The 22,804-nt window shown below is 40.6% G+C and overlaps 1 protein-coding gene across 9 annotated transcripts in view; it reads right to left on the bottom strand.

The window, feature by feature from the left end:
• gtdc1 (glycosyltransferase like domain containing 1) overlaps positions 1 to 22,804 on the bottom strand; it is a 274,488-nt gene that overhangs the window by 13,765 nt on the left and 237,919 nt on the right. For 6 of the 9 annotated variants that reach the window (XM_016994974.2, XM_008112911.3, XM_062966624.1 and 3 more), the window contains 2 exons: positions 15,465 to 15,535; positions 14,656 to 14,747 (listed from right to left, as the gene is read on the bottom strand). In XM_016994974.2, coding sequence (XP_016850463.2) covers positions 14,656 to 14,747; positions 15,465 to 15,535 — 163 coding nt within the window. The other 3 variants (XM_062966639.1, XM_062966614.1, XM_062966645.1) reach the window with 2 other exon arrangements.

Raw genomic sequence — 22,804 nt, 5'->3', positions numbered from 1 at the left:
TCGCTATGTACTTTAGAGGCATCTGGCCATTCAGGAAGTACAACATGAAAATAGATGACCCAGTCCCCCTCTCAAGCTTAAAGCTGTGCAATGGATCCTCAAAGTGAAGCAAAACTGTAGTTCTAGGTCTTATTGTGTTTTGCTTGCAAGAGGATACTTTTCAAGCTCACCCAACTATAGGTATAATAATTGTTTGACTGCACCATGCTCCTGAGTCTATATGGAAAACTGAGGCTCATACTCACCAGAGAATGGTGGAACTCACTTGGGAATGCTCTGAGGGAGAGGAGTGTAGGAAGCAAAATTTGCAACCCTCCCTTCCCCCCATAGTCCTCTCCTTTGGAGCATTCCAATAGCAGTGAATGGCTGGCTCCACAGAAGCTAAGAATTAAACCCTTCCTCACAACTGGATAAGCTGAGGCACCCCCAGTGATGCCTTTTATTGTATGCAAAAGGATCTTGCAGTACCTTAAAACTATGGGAAATAGGTTAGTAGCATCAGCTTTCATAGACACATTTGAGGAAGTAGACTTAAGAGTGCAGAGTTACAGCTTGTGCCATCACTCTACCCTATGAAATCATAGAATTTATAGTTTAGAAAGGTCTTTATAGTCTTCTCTGTCAAAGGGTGCTAGTGCCTTACCAAAACGTAGGATAAAGCCATGGCAGTTAAAGTGGCATGAAACTGCAATGTTGGTATCCTATTAGTCTAGCACTACCTAAAAGAATCCTCCACCTTGGGCGACTGTGGAGCAGAACAAACAGCTCCACATCTGTTTGCTTGCCTGCAATGTCCTGCCTCATGTACAGAGGAAGAAAGCCAACTATATGGTTCAGACATGTTGACGAGACCTTCACCATTTTGAGCCATGGAGAAGAAGAACTCAGCAAGTTCCTGGACCTCCTCAACAGCATCCATCAAAACATCCAATTCACCATGGAAAAAGAAAAGGAAGGGAATCTGCCATTTCTAGACATTCTAGTCATCCAGAAATCCAATCAACAATTGGGCCACACAGTTTACAGAAAACCTACACACACGGATAGATACCTTCATAAAAACTCCATCACCCAAGTAAAAAAAAAGAAGCACAATCAAAGCCCTGACAGACCGTGCACAGAGAATCTGCGAACCTCACCTCCTCCAAGCTGAACTAAACCACCTAAACTGGGCTCTACAGGCCAATGGATACTCCACCATGGACATCAGAAGAGCTGTAAGGCCAAGAACAAGCCATGAGGGTAAAAACAAAGATCCACCCAGAGGAAAAGTGTTCTTACCATACATCAAGGAAACCACTGAGTGCATAGGTGAAGAAACACAACCTACAAGCTATCTACAGACTCACTAAGAAAATCCAACAAAGCAACGTTCAGTGAAGGACAAGAGGGATCCTCTCACTTCTGCAGGAGTCTACTGTATACCATGCAGCTGTTGGACAAGTCTACATAGGGACCAGCAAACGCAGCACTCAAACACGAGTCAAGGAACATGAAAGGCACTGCAGATTAACTCAACCAGAGAAGTCGGCCATAGCAGAGCACAACCTCTGAGGATGCCTGCCATAGATGTGAGTGAAAGGTCAGGAGAGAATACTTCCGGAACATGGCCATACAGCCTGGAAAACATACAACAACCCTGTGATTCTGGCCATGAAAGCTTCGACAACAAAGAGGAAGAATTGTTTAAGGCTACAGACAATGCGGTCGCTGCTGCCCGTTTTTGGTCAAAAGATTTTTAGTTGCTTGTCCTCCTTCTATTTTTATGAGTTTTATACTAATTTATGCAATGCTTTTGACACAAAATAAATAAGTCTTGCAAAGTTTATGCTACCAACTTAGCTTTCTTAGTCTATAAATGCTACAAGATCCATTTGAAGAATTATGGACTTACATGGCTATGCCTTTGACTTTCACTGGGTTTCCCCCTCCCCAATGAAATATGAAGGGACACTGCTATTTTTTTCAAAGAGAAAGCAGCCTGTAAAAAACTTTAGGAAGCAGCAAAGAGTCAAAAACAGGGTAGTGAAAATTTACAACGCCAAGACAAAAAAAGAAGAAGATAGAATGGGAACATTACCTTGATGATCTCTCCCTGTTCCCTGTGACAAATTAAATCTTAAGTATGACTAGAGGTGAAATGTACATTCTATATGGAGAGACTTTACTTGCGACCTCTAATTGCCTATTTTGTTGCACAAGTGAATACTCCCATTTGGGGGAGGAAACATCAGGCAAAAGAGCCATCTTTCTTTGAGGGAGGAAGGAAGGGGAACACTTTGCTGCAAATTGACTGAATTAAGCAATAGGAAAGAGGTCGTCAGTGCCTTTTGCAATCTCTTGTTAATGTCCCTTTTGGAAAGTTAAATTATTATCCTTAAAAAAAAACCTATTTTATTCATTTCTCCTCTTCCTGCCACATTCCATAGGCTCAACAGACTCAGCTCTTGCCCTATTCCCTGATGTGTTCGGATGCCCTTTCTCAAACATTTCTAGCTCATCAGCCAGTTTTAATTCCCTCCCTAAAGAATGCTGGAAGCTTGTATTCCCAGTCTAGTTTTATAACAGAAAGTTCAATGCCCTTGCTCTGTGATACTGAAGGTTCTGCTGCTCAGCATGGCAGCTTTTCTCCCTGTTGCACCTCCAAGTGCTCCAACAAACCTTCTCTGTCACTTTGCTCCCTCTGGGCTAAAATAAGAATGCCACGAGGGAATTAAGACTGACCTGGTGAAAGGCAATCCCCAGACTGCGCGCGCATACCACACACACACACATGAACACAGAGACAGTCCAATTCCATGCACACATTTTCTGAATCCCCAGTACAAAGGGGGGACAATCACTTCAAATTGACATTCTGGTGAAAGAAGCAAATGCCTAATTTGAAGACCACCCCCCTTTCACAAACACTCTTTGCTACCAGCACAGGCAAATTCATTTCTATCCTTCCCTTACATACAAGGTTTTGGCCTCTCTCTCATTCTGTCCTTAGGGTAGGACTGCTCTGGGCAATGCACTGTTTTCCTTCTATAAATATTTTTCCAGGCCAGGGTTTGCTAGATTATGAGATACTGCTTCTGTAGATAGATGGGTGGGTAGAAGAGGGACGCCATTAAGCCAAGGGCACAAAGCACTGTTGCTGCATGTCTTCTGATAGTTGGAAGACTCATTTGTTACAACTACACGCACAGTGGTGCAGAAATGAGATATAAATAACAATAACCAGCAATTATCACCTTTTGTTCACCTACTGTACCATGAAATTAAGAAGCCTGCTAGTCCAAGAGCTTTTAACTTTTCTTTTTTAAAAAATTGCCAAATCAGCTTGTTGTACAAGAGGGCTTCTGCATGTCTATCACGGACCCTGTCTGTGTAGTGCTGTGGATTTTTGAGCAAGCTCTAGAGTTAACAATCTAATCATCTAAAAGCCAAGGACTAAACTGATTGGGCCGCTCCGTGACTCCGTGCTAAGTACTTGCATCCCAAAACACATCCAAATGTGCCCCAAACAACTGCATTTGTATGGCAATTTGTCTTTTAGGGAAATTTTGGGATGATTTCTGATCTGTTAAATTAAAGAAACACTTATAAATTTGAAAACAATCTCAAGTACATCTCAGGGCCCTTCCAGATAGGCCCTAGATCCCAGGATCTGATCCCAGATTTTCTGCTTTAAACTGGATTATATGAGTCCGCACTGCCAGATAATCTGGGATAAACAGAAAACCTGGGGTCAGATTCAGGGATATTGGGTCTGTCTGGAAGGGCCCTCAATACACAAGTCACTGTGTTGTTGAAGGCTTTCATGGCCGGAATCACTGGGTTGCTGTGAATTTTCTGGGCTGTATGGCCATGTTCCATAAGCATTTTCTCTTGACATTTCACTTACATCTATGGAAGGCAACATCAGAGATTTACCATGAAATTAAGAAGCCTGCTAGTCCAAGAGCTTTTAACTTTTATTTTTTTAAAAAAATTGCCAAATCAGCTTGTTGTACAAGAGGGCTTCTGCATGTCTATCACGGACCCTTTCTGTGTAGTGCAGGAGCTCACCCTGTTCCCCAGATTCGAACCACTGACCTTTCGGTCAGCAAGTTCAGCAGCTCAGCAGTTTAATCCACTGCACCACCAAGGGCTCCTAACTGAAGGAATACCTCACCCTATAAAGACTTTCCTGAGGACTAAAATCTGTTCCAACCGTGGGAGCTATATGGAGGTCAGGACCTTCTTTTATGTGGTTCCCTACTTGTAGAATGCTTGAAAATACAGGCTTTGGTGCCAAATTAGAGCCTAGGTCTTTATCAAAGGTCCAGGATTTAAGAATCTTGGCTTGAATAAGCACAATCCATCTAAATGGTTTTAATTTTTACAGTATTTCATTGTTTCCGATTTTGCACAAGCTCATCCAGTTAGTTTCCGTAGCTAAATGGATTTGAACCCTGGTCTCCAGAATCATAATCCCATGCTCAAATCACTACTCCAAGCTATCTCTCATTCATCCATTGTTTTTCGCTATGAGACCTGTTTGAGGGAGGTTCCCTAGAAAGTTTGCCTTCTTGATGGTTGGTTCGGTGCCAAGCAAAAAATATTGGCTGGCATTCATCACTTGGCTGGCTAAGAAGAAGGTCAGGTTGAGATTCCCTGTTATATACAAAACATCCACATTCAAAATCCAAGAGTTAAATAGTTAATAAAGAGGACCTTTGGGTACCCAAATGGGATGTCTTGTCTTATTAGTTCCAACTGGGTGAACAACTGCTCCTATTATTTTACATTTTTTTGTCCACATGCTGCTTTCAGATCTAATGTCATATCGATATTTGAATGGATGAACAGCTAAACACAAGCAGGAAATGATTGCAGTACGTGTGAAAAAGACCTTGGAGTCCTTGTGGACAACAAGTTAAACATGAGCTAACAATGCGATGCGGCTGCTAAAAAAGCCAACTAGATTTTGGCCTGCATCAATAGAAGTATAGTGTCTAGATCCAGGGAAATCATGCTACCCCTCTATTCTGCCTTGGTCAGACCACACCTGGAGTACTGTGTCCAATTTTGGGCACTGCAGTTGAAGGGAGATGTTCACAATCTGGAATGTGTTCAGAGGAGGGCAACTAAAATGACCAAGAGTCTGGAGAACAAGCGCTATGAGGAGCGGCTTAAAGAGCTGGGCATGTTTAGCCTGCAGAAGAAAAGACTGAGAGGAGACATGATAGCCATGTATGAATATGTGAAGGGGAAGTCATAGGGAGGAGGGAGCAAGCTTGTTTTCTGCTGGCCTGGGGACTAGGACACAGAACAATGGCTTCAAACTACAGGAAAGGAGATTCCACCTGAACGTCAGAAAGAACTTCCTCACTGTGAGAGTTGTTCGGCAGTGGAACTCTCTGCCCATCCGTCGGGAGTGCTTTGAATATTTCCTGCTTCTTGACAGGGAGTTGAACTGGATGGCCCATGAGGTCTCTTCCAACTCTATTATTCTATGACTCTATGACTCTATGCAGATCAAGGAAAGTATGTAGGACTGATGCATGACACAGATGAAGGCAATAAAACAACAAACATGCCTAGATGTAGTAGAACTACAATCATATGAAAAAAATACAAGTTTGCCAGATTGGTTTGTTACTATGCTTCACCAAAACGGGGCTAATTTTGCCTGGGAAGTTTCCCTACCAACTGATGCTACATTGCTGAGCTCAAAGCAAGTAAAGACCTCTCTAGGTTTGTCATAAGGAGTATGGGATCGATCCTCTTAATGTTGTTGGATGGTAACCTCAGTGAGCCCTAGCCAGCTAGTCAATGACGAAGGATCAACATCTGGGTAGCCACATGTTCCCATGCTTACTCTAGCTAATGAGGCATGTTGTGATGTTTCAGTAGAGCACATTACATCCCCATTGCAATTTTCTGTCAGCAGTGCATTTGACAGGAAATCATGATGGAACTAAAGATCAGATGTTATGTGGTTTGGGAGTCGTTACATTTTCTGAATGAGCATTTATGATTCCCAAAAAATGTCCCAGGTAAGTGTGATACTAAATTCCAAGAATTAACCAACAAAGAATTGCTTAAATTTAAATCTTAATGCGGGTGCTGAGATTTCCCAAAATGTATGATGAAGGAAACATATGATAATGACTGATATATTAAATCAAATAACCAACACTTATTTGATTTGAATAATTCATTCCGCTTAGAGTGAACTTGGTGTGAATTAACTGGGAGATTGACTTAACAGCTGAATTTTCCATAGCCTGCTCAAAAATATTATTTGGACTCTAACCAGGTGATATCCAAATGCTCAAAGACTCTAATGTTGATGTTAATGATGGCTACATCAATTTAGAAATGTCACTTAACACTTGAGATTACGGCTCTCATGCTGTCAATACATTTAACTTATCATTTAGAGATATCCTGTGACAATTATATCCTAGTTTTATCTGAGATAAAACTGACCATTTAATGCAGTTTCAAAAACAGTATTGAAGAAAGGAGTTTCCCTGTGTAGATGATTACATAGGAAATCCTGGAATCAGTTTGAGGCCTGCATGGTGATTGCACAAGCCAAAGAGCACTGATGCATATTAAGGGCTTTCTTTCACACGCTTTTGGGGAGTTTGTTGTCTGGTTAGCTTCGATCTGCACCCATCCATCCAAATAATAAAGCTGTTACAAGTAATGAAATTGACAAAAGGAGTAAAGAGTGTTACTTTTTATTCTGCTTCTTGTGAAGAAGAGCCACAAAGATTTTAAGTCACTCAAAGAGTCACTGAAATTGAGCCCAACCCCTGACCACAGATGTGTTCACAAGAAAAAGTTTGCAATGTCCTTTTCTAGCCAGAATGAACCCAATAAAAGCACTGTTTTACCTATTTTTCTTAGCTTGAGAGAGCAGAGGTTATTAACATGTGTGCTTTTAGGGGGAAAGGGTGTTCTTAGATTTTACTGCTGCTAAACCATTCAATACGCTTGGAGCTCTGTGTTCTGATAGACATCAACGTTTAGTAATACTTGGCTTCACTTTGTAACGAACAATGCACCTAAGGCTTACCCACAACACACGCTCTTGTGCCTTATTGCTTAACTTGATTGCCTTTTTGTAGCAAGCATAATTCTGTCTCCCTTTTGCCTCTAACTTTATAACTTGGCACAGGCACTGCATATAATTGACAAACTCAGGCAGCAATGCATTTGACTGTTTTAGATTATATTATTAATAAGCTTGCAGCAAAAGCTGGGGGAGGTATCAAAAAACCACATTTTAAATAACCTTTTGTCATTTTGGTTTTGAAAAGAGGAGGAAAGAAGTATGATCGGTTTTTCTGGAGACCATACAGCATGAATAAAACCCTTGCGTACTTTTCCAGCATGATGTTTTGTTTACCAGAACACCACTCCATTTCCAATTCCAAAATGACAAATTGAAGTGCAAAAGATTTTGGAAGGATCAGCAGAAATAAGCTATGCTCCAGCTACAGGGTGGTCAACTGGAGACTCAGCCAAAGTGATAGTGAGGGGTATCCTGTAATGTGGTTTAACTTGCCAAATGCCCTTCGCTGGTTTTCAGTTATAATTCAAAACAGGGTTAGAAAATGAACAGTATACCTGAAAGCAGACTTATGAGCCTGCCAAAGAGTAAATCTCAGAGTGTAGCCTATTTGAAGATGCTTAGAGTGGCACAAAGTTTATTGGCAAGGCTATGGGTAACATATGTATTATATAATATATTATTTTATTTGATAGCCACATTTTTATCCCTCCTTTCTTCTTAAACATGTTCCCAGGCAGCTTACACACAATTAAAAGCAAGGAACATGGGTTAGACAAGAGTTATCAATCCCTAAAAGTACAAATTGAAGAGAGACAACAGATTAGAAAAATATGAGACATGAAGGCAGATTTGGTGCAGTTTTGCTCACTTTTCCAATGATGATGGTAGGACAAAACATAAAACCTGGACAACAATCAATAGTATTAAATTCTCCATACAGTTTGGTATGCTCTCCCAAAAACTACGATTTTTAAAAGGACATATAATAATGGTTGGAACAGTGGTTGGAAAAGGAATTTGTAAATTTGATTAGGAAGCCTTTGGGATAGGGAATTGTTCTCCTTTTTCAAAATCTTATATATTTATACCACCATTCTATTTTGAAGTGGTGGATAATAATTATATGAGAAAGCTTAAACTGAAAGAGGGCAACTTTTTTCCAGCTCAGGAAATCAAGACATTATTTAAATCTAGTACCCTTGATGGCTACCTCATTGATGTGGAACTTCCTTCCCTTAGAGACAAATTGCAAACTGAATTCTATCATGCCCTGCTATGTCCTATGTCATATCATTTTATACAGCCCCTTCCACTTACGTTTCCCTTCATCCAGTCATATGAATCTGGGATTACTTATGTTTTTGGAATACTTTGTTGATTTTTTCAAAAGTTCAAAGTATTAACATTTTCAGAGGTTAACAAATACATGAAAAAATTAAATGACTAGATTCATTTTAGAAGTTTCATCCGAACATCCCTTTTTTTCATGCAGTGGTTGTAATGCTATATAGCTCAGTCCAGTATAGTAGTTGGCCACTCCCTCCTTCATGAGGAGCAAACAGGATTGCAGAAGCATTTGGCTATCTCCCCATGGCCAGGTACAAAATGATGACATAGGTGCTGGCTGATGTCATCATTTCACATCTCACTATGGCAGTGGTTTCCAACTTGTGGGCCATGGCTCAGCAGTGGGCCACAAGATCAACAACCTGGTTTGCAAACATCTTTATTTATTTATTTGATTTCCGCTTCTTTACACAGAGCTGATTTTTTTTCTCGGGGTCTTCATTTTTAGGCCTATTCTTGGGGTTATTTTGGGTGCTGTTTCAGAAAATTGCATTGGATAAACCACATTAGCTCTAGATGATTAAATATGGTTTTCTGTGGGCGAGCAGATAACAACTACTGGATGGCATATATTCTGTATCAGAAACTAGAGCTGATGTGGTCTATCCAATGCAATTTTCTGAGTCACTACCCCAAATAACCAAACCAAATCTAAAGTTAACCAAATACTGATCTGTAACCCTTTTGGTACTAATGTTCAAGAGTGGTCCCTGGTCAAAGTGATCCCTGGTCAAAGCGGTCCCACTTTACTATGGAGAGATACTTCTCCAATCCTACCTACTCCTCATGAAGCAGGAAAAACCATATGGGTGGTTTCAGAAGTTGTTCAGCCAGGATGGGGTGGAGGCACGAGACTGAAGCCTCACAGTGCCCCGGAAAGGACATATGCACAAGTAGGGAAAACTTGTATGCATTTGAATCTAATAGGATGCAAGCTGTAAAGAATAACAAAAGACACTTTAGCAAAAGACAATTTAGGGGCTAGAATCTCTGTTTATCAGACCTCAGAACATTGCATGAAGACAATGGAATAGATTGATGCCTTTTCTGCAATGCGATTTCAAATTAACTGAGTTCAGGTTTCTTTTCTACATGAAGTTTTTAAAAGAGAGGTTAAAGTTGACTTTCTTTGACAGTATTCCTTTCCCCTTATCCAGTGGCATTCACTATTGCTACTATACTATGAGCAATTAAAACTTGCGTTCAGCAGGAGTTATTAACATGCTGCCCAAAGTGATGTGATGAACTACTCTCTGTCTCTGGCAGTAAGTCTATCTATAAATAATTCAGGAAGGAGTATGTTCGCCAAAGGATAGACACTTGTAGCAAATGAAGTATTTTACTTAGCAGACCTTGCCCAGTGTACATCTCATCAACATTTGTGAAATCCTACTCTAATATCAATGTTTGTCCTGTCCATGCTACCACCCTTCCCAACATTTCAGGGACGCAAATGCCACAATTCCACTGCTGTAAAAAAAGGCAAGCTGCATTTTTTTGTAAAAAAAAAAAAACCAAAACCCTATTTAACTGCATCTGAAGAAAAAGTGAATGTCAAGGTAAAAAAAAATTAAGGATTGTTTTTCTCTTTGAAACCTCCATGTATAGCTATGGAATAGTATTGACTCAAGAAGCAAATGCTGAGCACTGGAAGTGTTCAGTCAGCATTTTAAACTATTATGAGCTACCTTCTGAACCATTGCCAAGTTAATAGACAATGAAAGATAATGAGCTTGAAATTGGGTGTTAAATTGCATTTTTGGTTTTCTCCTTTCTTCTTGAGGTTTAACCGTTTCCTGCAAAAACAACAGCCTCTTCTGATCTGCCCTAACATAAACGTCCACTTCTAGGTCACAGACGAAGTCGCATGCATGCAGAGCAAAATCATTACCTATTTCCTTTTGCACTGTATTGGGAAAGTACAGAAGTACAAAAAATGACAAAGTTCAGAAGTACATCAAATATGTCTGAGGCAGGAACCAGAAATATCTTTGAGGGAGGGGAAAAAGGATTATATCAATCATCTAACCTGGAAAGTATTAGTAGGTAAATTGTCTCCCAATTGTAGTTGTCAATAATGTGTTTAATAGAAATATTCCCAGTAAATTCATTGTTTGTGACTAAGATCCTTTCTACACTGACACTATAATGCAGCTTGAAGCTAACATGAGGTCATGGTGGCCACAAAACGCACGCAGGCAATGTGCACTGCAGCATGCATCTAAGGGTATGCAATGCATTAAAAAAAGACCCAGGAAAGTCTGAATTTAGCCAAAAAAATGTGCTGCAGCATATACTAGTGTATCCAAGATCCAGGTTGAAATTGCCTCTGCAAATTGCAAATATCTGCCCCTGCTGAAGCATAATAAAGAATCCCGAACCACTGCCTGCTGAAAAATGCCCCAAGGGCATGGCCAATGTCTCTGTTACGCTGATGCACATCTTTCCTGAAAATAGGGGGGGGGGGGGACTCTGCAAAGCGGTTTGAGGCCAGGTTCCAGGCATGGCAGTCTGGTGACCTATGCAGCAAAACCAGTTCCTCCCAAACCAGTTTAAATCCAGATTATTGGGTCAGCATAGAAGCACACCAATAATCACATTGTTGTTTGACATATACTGTACATACTTGTGTATAAGTTCATCTCATGTGTAAGTCAAGGACAAGTTTTGGGTCTAAAATTACGAATTTAAATATGGCCCATTGATAAGTTGAGAGTTATTCCAAAAAGAGGTGAAAGCACCAGTGTTGCCTTTGGGGACGAGCTTCCCTCAGCTGCAGCCATTTCCCCACCCAGGCAATCAAAAGGACCTTGAACTACTCTATTCAAAAAGGATGGTTCTTTTCAAAAACCATGCAGCAAAGTCCAGACCTTGGTCCACCCTAAGAGAACCTAAAAGAAGTGCTGGCCCTATCTACTGTTTCAATATGGAGCCATCATCTTCTCACCCAGGTATTCAAAAAGGTAGAAGTGGTGCTACAGCAGAAATATTACAAGTGTAGGGAATCATGCACCATAAAAAGTATGTTTGAATTCCTGTTTACCAGTGTAGACTTATCTCAAAGACCTGCCAGTTGTAGAATATTTGGATTAATCACAAATCTCACATGGAAGCAAAAGTCACCTTGTTCATCGGTTGGCAAAATGCATCTCTGCCACCTGACTGTGGAGATCTACCAACAGAACTGTTAGCAAAATTGCTCTTCAGTCTAACATTTGACAGTAAATGAGCTCAAAAAGAGCTGGAGTGGGACATGGCAGGAGAGGTGCTGAGTTATATAGGATTAAAAGCTCCCCCAAACCTTGGACACAGGCACGGTCAATGAGTGTGAGTTCAGACCTTAGTGACAAAAAAAAATCAGGCCTTCCTGCAAAGTGGAACAGCACACTCAGTTGCTTGGCCAGCTCAAAATTGGTCTGTACACGTAAAGCCCACTTCACATCTCATGAAATGTCCCAGGCTTTTATGAGACCAAGAGATCTTGTGGAAGCCTGGAACTCTTGTGAGAGGCCCTTCTTTTGAAACAGACTTCATATAGATCTGTCTCATGCCCTATGCATCTCAGTGGCCTGTGCCTGTAGTCCTGAGAGTAGGAATAGTGGGTGCCAGCCACACTTGCAACAGATGGACCCAGCAGCATTTGGTATGCAATTTGCTGCCTATAAAATGTGTGGGTGTCTGTTTGGTGTGAGTGAAGCTGGCGGCTACTCTGCCTGCTTTCACATGGATAAAAAAATTACAGGATTTGGTGTTGCTCTACTCGAAAGACAAAAGCAGACAGTTGGATCCTGGGCCTCCATTCTCCCCCACCAGCCCTGGATATGGTTACAATGCTTACAGAAAATTAAACTAACATAAGGGTAAAGGTAAAGGTTTCCCCTGACATTAAGTCTAGTTGTGTCCGACTCTGGGGGTTGGTGCTCATATCCATTTCTAAGCCGAAGAGCCGGCATTGTCCGTAGACACATCCAAGTTCATGTGGCCAGCATGACTACATGGAGCGCCAGAGTGGTACCTATTGATCCACTCACATTTGCATGTTTTTGAACTGCTAGGTTGATGGAAGTGGGGCTAACAGCGGACACTCACTACGCTCGCTGGATTCGAACCTGCAACCTTTCAGTCTGCAAGTTCAGCAGCTCAGCACTTTAACACGCTGCGCCATTGGGGACTCCCAACACAAGGCCTCAGTAAATTTCAGAAACCAAGTTATATGGAGTTCGGATTAATAATTCCTTCAGCTGTTCTAGTGTGGACTGCATTCCATCTTGGCTGGCTTCCTGCTAGTTAGTCCCAAGTAAAAGAAATTCTCAAAAGCAATTGTACAGAAGTAAATTCCATTGATTCAATCAAGCTACTCTAGTCAGAACTAAAAGCAGGATTAAGGTCAATGCCTTATCCAAAATGTTTGGGTTGAGGAGTATTTGGGATTTTGACTCTTTTCCAGATTTTGGACTATCTGAATATATAGGCAGTTCCTGAATTACAAACATCCGACTTACAAACAACTCATAATTAAGAATCAGAGTGAGACAACTGGAAGTGAGAGAAATCTACCTCTAGGAAGGAAAATCCACTCCAGAAAGAGTTATTATAGGGAAAAGGTGCCTCCAATGAAGCTTTCTAACCAACCCTTGTTTCCACAAGCCAAAGTTTTCAAAATCCAATTATCACAGGGATAGAAAGTAAGGTGGCATCTTCTGAACAGGGGGCACAGACAGCAAAATAAACACCACAGGGTGTTTGGGTGGGGTTACACTTAAAAGATGTACTTTTACATACGCCTTACATACAAATTCAACTTAATCAATGAAATGAAAGGCCATTCAGTTCTCATTCTGATATGTGGTCTCTGGCTTGAGTTATAATCAAACACTATTTAGAGGTCCACACATATATCCCTCCTTGCTCACAATGAGGGTCCACAAAATAACAAGTTCCAATAATTTTGTGACCAACAAGAATCAAATTCTGGGAACATACTTTTCCTTTACACAACCTGTATATTATTTTAAGGGAGAACTAGGCTTTAAGTGCATTCAGACATAGATCAGAATTCTCAGAAATTATGGGTAAATAGGAATAGGAGATTATCTTCCCCCGTATACTAAAGACATTCCATTCACAATGTATTTATTATGCAAGTGGAAACAGGCTTTCTTACCAAGAGGCTTGGTGAGAAAGAAAAATAACTCAATAGTTTGAGTCTTGATTTGTTTACTTCTTCATGGGAAGGGGGGGTGCTCCTTTGTTCTACAGGTTTCCATGACCCATAGTTTATTTAGTCATTCCTGCATGTAAGGAAAGGAGTCATAAGGAGCGCTAGCATAATGCCTCATTTTGGATATGCCAGAATTCATGACTGCTAATCCTGGCATTATAATAAATCTAATGATAATCCAAATCTATGAGCCGTGCATTTCTTCCACTTGTGTCCTTTCCTCCAAAGAAGTCCCATAACACATAATGTGACATCACTGTATGGTGATACCTCTTGACTGTATTCTGCTTCATTGGCTAATGCTTTTGTAGGTAGCAAAACTCCCAATACAATCACAAAAACTTATTCTACATTTTGTATTACTACTTGTTACAGGGATAAAGAAAAGGAGACAACACAGCAACTGTGTTTTGGGAAGTAGATGCATCATCCTCTTTGGACCTACAAGTTGCTTGTCATCAAATCTGATGTATACCTTTATGCGGGACTGATGTTGCAATGGGTTAAATATTCTTTCCAAATAGTGAAACAATGGAGAGAAAGACAGAGAAGAGAAATAATTTTCACCTAGTCAGTCACCTGAGTGTGCTGACCAATGAAGATTTAATTAAGACAGTAAGGTAAGCTTATCCTCATTAGTATAATTGTAACATCTCTTTTCAAAAACTCTCCTTTTAACCAATGAATTAAATTAATCCAGGTTCATTTTTATAAGCCTCTCGGGTCCAAATGTGGAGGACAGTCATTTCAGGAAACATTTTTTTTAAAAGCATGTAGCATGCATTAAGTGCACGTATTTCATAAGACCCTAGGTTAATACAACTGGCATCTAGTGTAATTAATCCTTGTTAGTGTAACAGCTAATATACCTCCCTTGCATGTTTCCTTTAAACATTAGGTTGTTAATTAAATGTTTTCTGTTTTTCTCTCCTTTTTGGGTGGGGGTGTAGGGGGGTTGCCGCTGTTGTTGTTTCTTGGATCATATTATTCGGTATAACAGAACACAACAGAATACATATTCTAAAAATACCTTATAAAGATGTTTCCTTACAATATCTGGTCTCTTGCAGAAATTCTGAAGCCTTTTAAAAAGCTGTTCAGGTGTAGAATATAGATATTCAGCTGCAGGAAAAACAGATACATTTTTAATGAAACAAAAACCTCAAAGCACACACTCGATATTAGTCACTTTACTAATTAAAAATGCATATTGGTCTGTGCCGTCTCGTGTTTTACATTATTTAAGCATGATTTTATAAGGTTACCTCAGCTCACAAGGATGTTTAATGCTAAATAAGACTGTGTAGTTGTGCTGTTTAGACATCTCCTTTGGGTGATTAAAATACATTATTCTAATGTAACACAATGCATATGTGAGACATTTAGTGATGAGATTTTTCAAAGAACTGGTACCACATTAGTGTGTATCCTGTAGCAGGGTTGCATATTATTAAGTATTAAATTGTTTAAATAATTTGGTACGATTTTTTTCAAGCCTAATTTTTTCTCTCTCTGAATATCATTAAAGAAATCTGAAAGCTATCGCAGTCGAGGCTACCTTTTTTAAAAATAAAAATCTATCATTATGGCCTGTGTATACTAACAATGAAGAATGCTATTTCAAAACTTGCTTTTGTGTTATCTTGAAAGAACAGATGGTAAATATAAACTTCATCTAATGTATTAAAACACATTAAAAATTCCTTAGCGCTAACATGGTAGCTTGCCAAATAAACAATTGCTCTTGCTTAAGTTTATTCTCAAACTTCGTATTTTAAAATTAATTAATTCAAACCTCAACCAAAAAAAAAAAAAAAGGATGCACAGGGAACAAACTACCTGGAAATATTTCTGGATAGACCAAAGCTTTGGGACAGAGAGGATAACAGCCACAGTATACAGCTTCTATCCTAAAAGGGGGAAAAAGGCAGATTATGTACTATTATTACGTTATTGAGCCCCAAAGCGTATTGTGGGCCAACAGCACAGAAGTTGGCTGCAACAATCGTATTCCCTGTACATCAGTGTAATCTCCCTAAATGCCAAAGTTGCTCTTTTTTAAAAGATAATTTTATTGATCACATGAATTACATAGAACAGAACACCAAGCATATGTTTTGTTTGCTGTATAAATCAAAATGCGGCTCTCTGTTTTTTGTTTAAACGCTTAACACGTTTTTACAATCAGCAGACAAGCACATGGAAAGTATGGGCAAGGTTTTCTTTTGTAGCAAATGGGGGGGGGGAGTAGGGAATCCACTATCCTTCCCCCCTTCCCCTTCAAAATGCAGTTGAACGCCAATAGCAATGAACCAGCATAATCGAGCAATCACTGTAACTCAAGCAGCCGGTTTTACACATCTAAGTTCCTTTAGGATCAATGAGACTTCATCACATGCCACTGTGTGCTGGAATGAATCCATTGGTTGCAGTCAGATGCGAGAAGGATCCAGGCACACCAGCACAGTGAAGGGTTGTGGGTTTGGTTTCATGCTTGACAGCCCTTGTCTTGAACTCCTCAGGAATGTTTCAACATGGAGAACTTTGAAAACTTTCATTTGCTGCATCTATCTGCTCTGAACAGGAAAATGACTACAAATCTCTAGCATTAGCATTGACCAAACATAAGTGTGCATCTTTGAGTCATAGCTGTTACATCTATATAAAGAAAATTGGCAACTCTTTGCAAAAACTGCATAAGAGATTGACAGTGCACAACAGACTAAATCAACTAGGTTATATGCATGTGCTGATCTAATTTTAATTACTAATTATAACCTAACATCTACTTACTCATAAGCCATCAAAGTATTCCTGTACCATTTTTAAAATAATCTTCTGCAGAATAGTATGCTCCAGCTACAAATAACAGCCACCATGACAACAACAGTCAAATGACTTCTGATTTCAAAATGAAATGAAATGAACCAAATGCTACAGAATATTAGCAGCAAAGTATTCTGTTAATATTTGCATGCCGCTGTCAGAGTGAATTACAACAAGGATTACTTCTGCATTGCTTTTTGCCCTACAGTACAATAGCCATTCATCTGACATATAATAAACTTTAGAGATAAAACTGTAAATTCTGTTGGCCAGAAGTTATGCAGTGAAGTTGAAACCGCTTTTACAGATATGTTTGTTTTATGAGATTATTTGACTAACATCCAACATGTGGAGAACTTTCTTTCTTTTTTAACTTTAGTGTCTTGTCCCCTCATAAAATACTCAAGGTAGGATCCATATCCAACTTGTTAACCAATAGTTAATCAATAATATATTTGTGGGTTTTGTTTCTAGCCTTTTCTTTTCACTCTTGAAAAAAAAATGTACATATCATGTTGTAATTGAACTGTTCATGTCTTCTTTTTAAATACGATATGTGCCTCAAAACAGAACCACCAATAGAAACAGCTTCCAGGATTATGGAATGCATCCAGCTGGTGTCACTCAGATGATGCAATGCTCCAGTGTGGAGTTTCATCGAAGAGGATGGCATGTTTTGACCTTTCCAGGATCCCCAGAAGCTCTTCTCCCATCCACTTTGAAGGATCAGAGAACCCCATTGGAACAACATGGAAGGGGTGTAGAAGGCTGTAAGAGGAAAAGGGCAGGTTGCGTCTCTGTAACTGTATTTCTTCTAGTGGTCATCTGTGAATTCACACAACTGAGTAATCTGTGCAGGCGCAAAGCACTGTTTGGAACCTTCTAGAATCACTAGGCAGAAAAGTTTTGGTGGTAACCCCTGTCCACCATCCCGAGGCTATATAAAGCCCAGTTGCTGCTGAAACCACTCAGTTCCTAGGCTGCAGCTGCAGTCCATATTGAGATCTGAGGTGGCATGACCTCTGTATGGGGAGGATGGGAGGGACTGTGTGAATTCACAGATGACCACTCAGATAAATATAGTTACAGGTAAGTACCCTGTCCTTCTTCGTGGTCTTTGTAAATCTTACAATTGGGTGACTAAGCAAAAGTTACTGGAGGTAAGAGTCATGACACACAGCAAACCAACACCTTTGATATAAAACAAAAATGAATGATGTACCATAACAAGAAGACTTGTGTAAACAGTCCAATGAAAAAATGTGGAATGTACCATACAACACATGTACAACCACCAAGATTTAGACAATAAAGCTTTGGAAAATGTCGTCCGACTCTTTCCAGTCACTGGTGTATGTTATTACACATCAAGTGTTCAATGAATATCACAGAAAGCATGACCGTACATTCAGATAAAGTAAACTTGTACAGTTAGGATAACTATTGTAAACATTCAGTAAATAAACATGTAAAATAAACCTCAAACTGCCTCAAAGAGATGAAGGGAGTCACAAAACACATGATAATAAAACAGAGTGACCCAGGGAAATATATTTAATTGAGGGTCCAATTGTTAGTGTCACACCAAATTAATTATTATCTTCAGGGAGATGTCTGAAATAGTTGGCCAAACCAATGTTGCCTTGGCTATCATGGGGTGATCAGGATGTTCTGAGTAGCGTCAGTCTAGAGCTTCTCCAGGATTCTTGAGATTAGTAGTATTGGTGGAAAGACTAGGAAGAGATTATGTGCTGTTCCCCAGGCACCCTTCTGATGAATCTGGAGGGTCCCTGGTGCAGAACCACTGGCATTGAGCATTGGTGTACATGGCTGTCTGGATAGTCCCAAGTGTTGAATATGTGGAGCAGGGAGGGTTAATGTAGACGTCACTCATAGCATGCAGACAGGTTCCTGCTCAGCGAGTCTGTCTGCAAGTTGTCATCGCCCAGAAGATGGATGGCCATCGGGAAGATATTTTGAGGAATGCACTACAGCTCCAGTGTCAATTGAAGCAACAAATAGAATCGGGTTCCACCCTGTTTGTTCATGTAAAACATGGCAGTAGTGTTACCCAACAAGATTTGTATTGTGGCACCCCTTATACACTCCTCGAAGCATCTCATGGCCTTAAAAATTGCCAGCAAGTCGAGGTAGTTGATTTGATGTGTCGCTTCCAGAGCTGACCTAGATTGATTGATGGACAGATTGGGTCCTCCCAACCCAGCACTGAAGTGTCCATTGTGATGGAGACCTACCATTTTGGAGACCAAAAAGGCATACCAACACATAGGTTTTTTCTGACAATCCATCAATGGAGGGATTCTCGAACCCGGCTCAGGATTGAAAGGTGCTTACTATGAGGATCTTGAAGAGGGTCCAAGGTGTGGAGGAACCATTGCTGAAGTGGGTACATGTGGAGATGCACCAAAAGGGTGACAACTGTGGTGGATGCCATGTGCCCTAGAGCAATTTGAATGTCCTTGGCCTGGACCCTCCAATGACACAACAACATGTGATTGTTTTGCGCATGTTAAGGAATCTGTCCTCAGGAAAAAAAGACCCTATCGAGGAGAGAGTAAAAAATGGACCAGATGAACCAGATGGAGCAGGTCAGCGTCAAGTTGGATTTCTCCAGATTCACCATGAGACTGAGGTCTCGCAGAAGATGACGTGTGAAGTAAATGTTCTCCTAGATGCATATCAAAGACCAAGAAACTAGGAGCCAGTGGTCAAGGGGTACGTTGTGAAGTTTTTGGTTCTGAGGTAGGCTGCTACCTCTGCCATCATCTTTGTGAACACCTTTGAGGAGGTCGGCAGTCTGAATGGTAGGACATGGTACAGGTATGTGCAGTTCTCGAAGCAGAAAGCCAGAAATCTTTGATAGTTGGGATGTATCTTGGCGTGGAAGCATATGTCTTTAAAGTCCAATGTTGTGAGCCAATCACCATACTGAAGCAGGGACAATATGGATAGTATTAACACTACTGGAAACCACTTTGCCATTACACTTTGTCCAAGTAACAAGAAAAAGGAAGGTCTTCAATTACCACCTTAGCAGCTGAGGAGAGGCCAGAAAAATGAAGTCAAGCATGGTGTTGAATTACCATGGTGTGGGCCAGCATTTTACCAGCAGTGTTGGCAGTGTGTTTTGACAACTGGATTTGGTGATATGCTAGAAACAGGGCTTCTTGGTGGAAGGTCAAAAAGGCGGATTTGACTTTGTTATCTAGGCAATCTAAGAAGGGAGTGATCGAGTCCCATAAACGCTTCTGATAGTTGGCCATGCAAGCCCTGTAGGTTGAAATGTGGACCAACAGAGCAGCTGCAGAATAGACCTTCCTGCCAATAGCACTCTTTGTCTGCTAAAGAAGTATGGCGACTTTGGCTCAAATGTGACTGGGCCTTGTCCACTATGATGGAATTTAGTTTCAGGTAGTTAGACAGCCAAGGCAAGTTGGGATCATCGACTCAATACCAAGCTTCCACTTTTCTTGAAGTAGGTGGCACCTACAGGGGATTAGACCAGGAGGAGTTCATTGATTGTAGCAAGCAAGGTGAAAACAATAAGGATGCAGCAGAAGAGGCATCCTGTTGGGCATCACTGAACAGCGGATTGTCGACAAGGTATGTCGAATGATTTGAGGCCCAAAGATGTGGACATCTGCAGGACCTGGTCAGTAAACAGTCTGAGATCATCAATTGACTCCTGCCAATGATCGAGACCCTCAGTTATGAACCATCAGGGAAGCAGTAGCACAATGAAGCACAGTAATCAACCTCAGACCATGAACAGGGTTCATAATTTTCATCAGAAAATCCCCACCAATGGAACAGACCGATCTTGCTGGGGAGTTATATCCACTGGAGGCATATAGAGATGCCCATCTGGGAGGGGGCATTTGGGGCCTCAGAAGTCTTGACGCTTGAGCACCTTTTTCATGATGTCGAGGGATCAACAGGTATGCCTGGTTCAAACGTTGGTAGTGTGGTGGCACTAGGCTGGTTTCCATTTGAACAGGATAGTCTGCAGAAGCCAAATGCAATCTTGGGTGAGATGTGGACCCAGTTCATACCAGTCGGAGGCAAGTAGGGGAGCCTCAACCATTTCCCTGGGAGCATCAACCTCTTCATGCTCAGAGTGTGGCTCACTGGTGTCAGGCCCAGTGATGTGCTAGAAACAAGGTGGGAGGAATCACTTCAGAGGTTGTCCTCTGGGCCCCTAACAATTCAACAGTTAGGACTTCTGCTTTGTAAACCTTCCTCGGTGTCAGGAGTTTCTCTGGAGAAGCAGTGGGCTCCTTGGGATTTCATCTTATTTGAATGTGAAGCAGCCACTTCCTCTGCCAAACATTTCATGGCAGCTTTCACCGAAGAAGTTGAAGGAGGAACAGGTTTCCATGAAGTGGATGTGGGGACTGAATCTGAGGAGCCCACATCTGACTGCTTTGACCCAGCCAAAGCTGAGGAAGAAGGTGAGAGAGCGTCCTCGTACAGCAAAGATCAAAGCCTCGTCTTCTGATTCTTCCGTGCTTGAGGCTTAAACTCCTGGCAATGTCTTTCACCTAAACATAGAAGGTCTTTAGAATGCCCATCTGTGTTGGGGAGTTTACCCAGACTCTGCTCACACCACTTGAGGCAAGTCATGGAGGCTATACTCGACTATCATACTCATGGAGCAGGATGACTTGAAAGCAGCAGTATTCACAACACAAGGTTGGAATGGAAGAAGTTCTCCTTAGAGACTAAAGCAGTCCAAATTGTGGAACAATAGCAGGCCCAAAGAACTAACGAGCCTGAATAGTGAAGGCTCCTGAACGAGCATGGACGAAAGGAACTAAGGAGTTTTGGTGGCAACCGGGGAATATACACCTTGGGGCAGTGGGTGGGGTTACCACCGAAACTTTTCTGCCTAGTGATTCTAGATGGTTTCGAATAGTGCTCTGTGTTACTCAATTGTGTGCTTCACAGAAACCACGAAGAAGAAATTGAATTTCTATGCATAAATTCCTTCCTTGTTCCACTAAAGGGAGAGTCTTCTGGAACAGAGAACATTTCATTAAGAGAGACATCCTACACAATCAAATGCAGGAATCACAAACCAGCTTTGTTCTATGCTGGTTCACAGTTAACTTGCAATAAGTGGACAAGGATCAATTCAATGGGGGTATAGAAAATATGCCTCTACTCCCATTCCTGCTGCCTGCAGGAATGGGAGTAAAATGGCAGTTGCTAATGTCTATGCACAGGGCCATGTGTTCATGTGGTGGGAATGGGGGGGGGGGGGGGAGAGAGATATAATGAGCCAATAAGAACAATTTGGCCTCCACATATACCTTCCATCTGTGCTGGATTGGATCATGCCCCATTTTTTAAAAAAAACAAAATGCAAATATGACCAATCAACATTGTAATTTGTACATTCATGGTCTTTGAATACTGTTGCATTGTATGTAAGGGGAAAATCAACATTTTATCTACATCCCTTCCTGCTACCCATAGCAGAATGTGCAGATTTAAGTAATAACTAAAATTATGAAAAAAAATATGAAGCAATGTTCAGTTAATTCCTTTCTCTGCAATCAAAGACCAAGGCAAGTTGCAACTGGAATCCCCTTTATATCATCATAGAATGTGCTTCCAAAGGATTCTGGTCGCACAAATTATTAAAACTAGGATCCAGTGTTTATATACTTTGACAGATAAAAGATAGGATTTGGAATTAATATTTTTATCTGAAAAAACGACTTTACATGCTGATGTGAAGATAAATAACAACTGTGGATATATACCTAGAAGAGTTAGGACGAACATGAAGATAAAATAAAGGTTTCATTAATATATATATTTAAAAGCTTGTTTTTAAAATGTTCTTGCTTAGTCCAACAAGGGCTTATCTGTATATGGTGAATCCTCACAGATTCTTTCACATACCAGTGGGGCCCCTATCCATCCAAAAATAAATCTCTTCTTGCAAATAGCAAAACTATGCAAATGCTCTGCATGCTGCCTCTTATTTTTCATGGCAGATGAGAAACAACCTAACTTTTCTCTATAGCCACTCCGCAGACAATGAGTTCAAACCATCGACACAACAGTTATTTTTCATGTAATTCTCAAATATCCCCAGTGAAACAACAGAGTTCCCTATGACACCATTGTTAAAATGACCTTTATATTCCAATTAACAAATCATCTGCTAAATCTATGAATCTTAATATTCAGATCTATTCCCTTCAATTCATACAATTTATCTGCAAATAGTTGTTGGGCGTCTGATTCTAAATATAATTAGCTGATAATTTTGCTTGGCTGAATTACTTTTCTGGAGGGCTTGCTAAGTCTCTCAGTTGCAT

This window comes from Anolis carolinensis, chromosome 1, assembly GCF_035594765.1.
Source record: "Anolis carolinensis isolate JA03-04 chromosome 1, rAnoCar3.1.pri, whole genome shotgun sequence".
NCBI lineage: Eukaryota > Metazoa > Chordata > Lepidosauria > Squamata > Dactyloidae > Anolis > Anolis carolinensis.
This window is presented reverse-complemented; position numbering and strand designations above follow the sequence as displayed.